General features: G+C 47.6%; 1 protein-coding gene across 1 annotated transcript in view; it reads left to right on the top strand.

Moving 5' to 3' along the window:
• Positions 1-1026: 1026 nt before the first annotated feature.
• LOC123511044 (salivary glue protein Sgs-3-like) overlaps positions 1027-1515 on the top strand; it is a 665-nt gene continuing 176 nt past the window's right edge. Inside the window, exons 1-2 of the mRNA XM_045266660.1 lie at positions 1027-1036; positions 1171-1515. The exon at positions 1171-1515 is cut by the window's right edge and continues 176 nt beyond it. Of these exons, the coding sequence (XP_045122595.1) occupies positions 1027-1036; positions 1171-1515 (355 nt within the window). The remainder of the gene's footprint in view (positions 1037-1170) is intronic.

The following is a 1515-nucleotide window of genomic DNA, read 5'->3' as shown; positions in this document are numbered from 1 at the left end:
CTCCCTACCTATCCGCAAACCTCCTGTTTCTCTCTCTCTCTCTCTCTCTCTCTCTCTCTCTCTCTCTCTCTCTCTCTCTCTCTCTCTCTCTCTCTCACACACACACACACACACACACACACACACACACACACACACACACACACACACACACACACACACACACACACACACACACACACACACACCGCGTAGTGAAGTGGTTAGCATGCTCGACTCACAATCGAGAGGGCCGGGTTCGAGTCCCAGGGCGGCGAGGCAAATGGGCAAGCCTCTTAATGTGTGGCCCCTGTTCACCTAGCAGTAAATAGGTACGGGATGTAACTCGAAGGGTTGTGGCTTCGCTTTCCCGGTGTGTGGAGTGTGTTGTGGTCTCATTCCTACCCGAAGATCGGTCAATGAGCTTTGAGCTCGCTCCGTAATGAGGAAAACTGGATGGGTGACCAGTAGGCGACCGAGGTGAATTACACACACACACACACACACACACACACACACACACACACACACACACACACACACACACACACACACACACACACACACACACACACACACACACGCACACACACACACACATATATATATATATATATATATATATATATATATATATATATATATATATATATATATATATATATATATATATATATATATGATTTATATAATTAACATTTCCTTTATTCAATATTTATTTATTGTTCATTTTCGACTTTTTTTTCCACACTATCTATATGGGATAAAAGTCGGGATTGTAGTTTCCATCTTACTCGGTAGCCAAAGAGGAAGTGAGGCGTGAGCCGTGACACTTGACCTGACTGGAACCGCGTGAGGGACTCATTGGAAAAAACGCTGCCACATGTCATAGAATATATATAAATCGTTGCTGTAATCCTAAACATCGACACTCACTGAGCTATGTGACTTCTTTTACTATATACACCATACATAAACTATCACTTTCAAATTGCACATGGATGGGAAATAAGAGAGAGGCGCATGTTAGAAGATTGATTTGGCGGTATGGCTAGAGGTAAACGACGTGACCTGTACCACCATAAGTGGAGATCATTGATGGAACCGTCTATAGTAACAGTTAAGGCTGCTGCTAGTACAGTGCTAACGGGCATCAGGCCAACAGGTGCTAATGGTCGCGCTGAAGGACAGGAAACTTCACTGTCCACGCCACCGTCCTTGCCACCACTGTCCTTACCACCACAGCCCCTGCCACCACTGTCCCTGCCACCACTGTCCCTACCACCACAGCCCCTGCTACCACTGTCTCTACCACCACAGCCCCTGCCACCACTATCCCTGTCACCACTGTCCTTGCCACCACTGTCCCTGTCAGCACTATTCATGCCACCACAGTCCCTGCCACCACTGTTTCTGCCACCACTGTTCCTGCCACCACTGTACCTGCCACCTCCGTCCCTGCCACCACTGTCCCCTCTACCACTATCCGTGCCACCATTGACCCTGTCACCACTGTTCTTGCCACCACTGTCCCTG

This window comes from Portunus trituberculatus, chromosome 31 (genome assembly GCF_017591435.1).
Source record: "Portunus trituberculatus isolate SZX2019 chromosome 31, ASM1759143v1, whole genome shotgun sequence".
Lineage (NCBI taxonomy): Eukaryota > Metazoa > Arthropoda > Malacostraca > Decapoda > Portunidae > Portunus > Portunus trituberculatus.
Note: the sequence above shows the minus strand (reverse complement) of the source record. Positions and strands in the feature narration are given on the sequence as shown.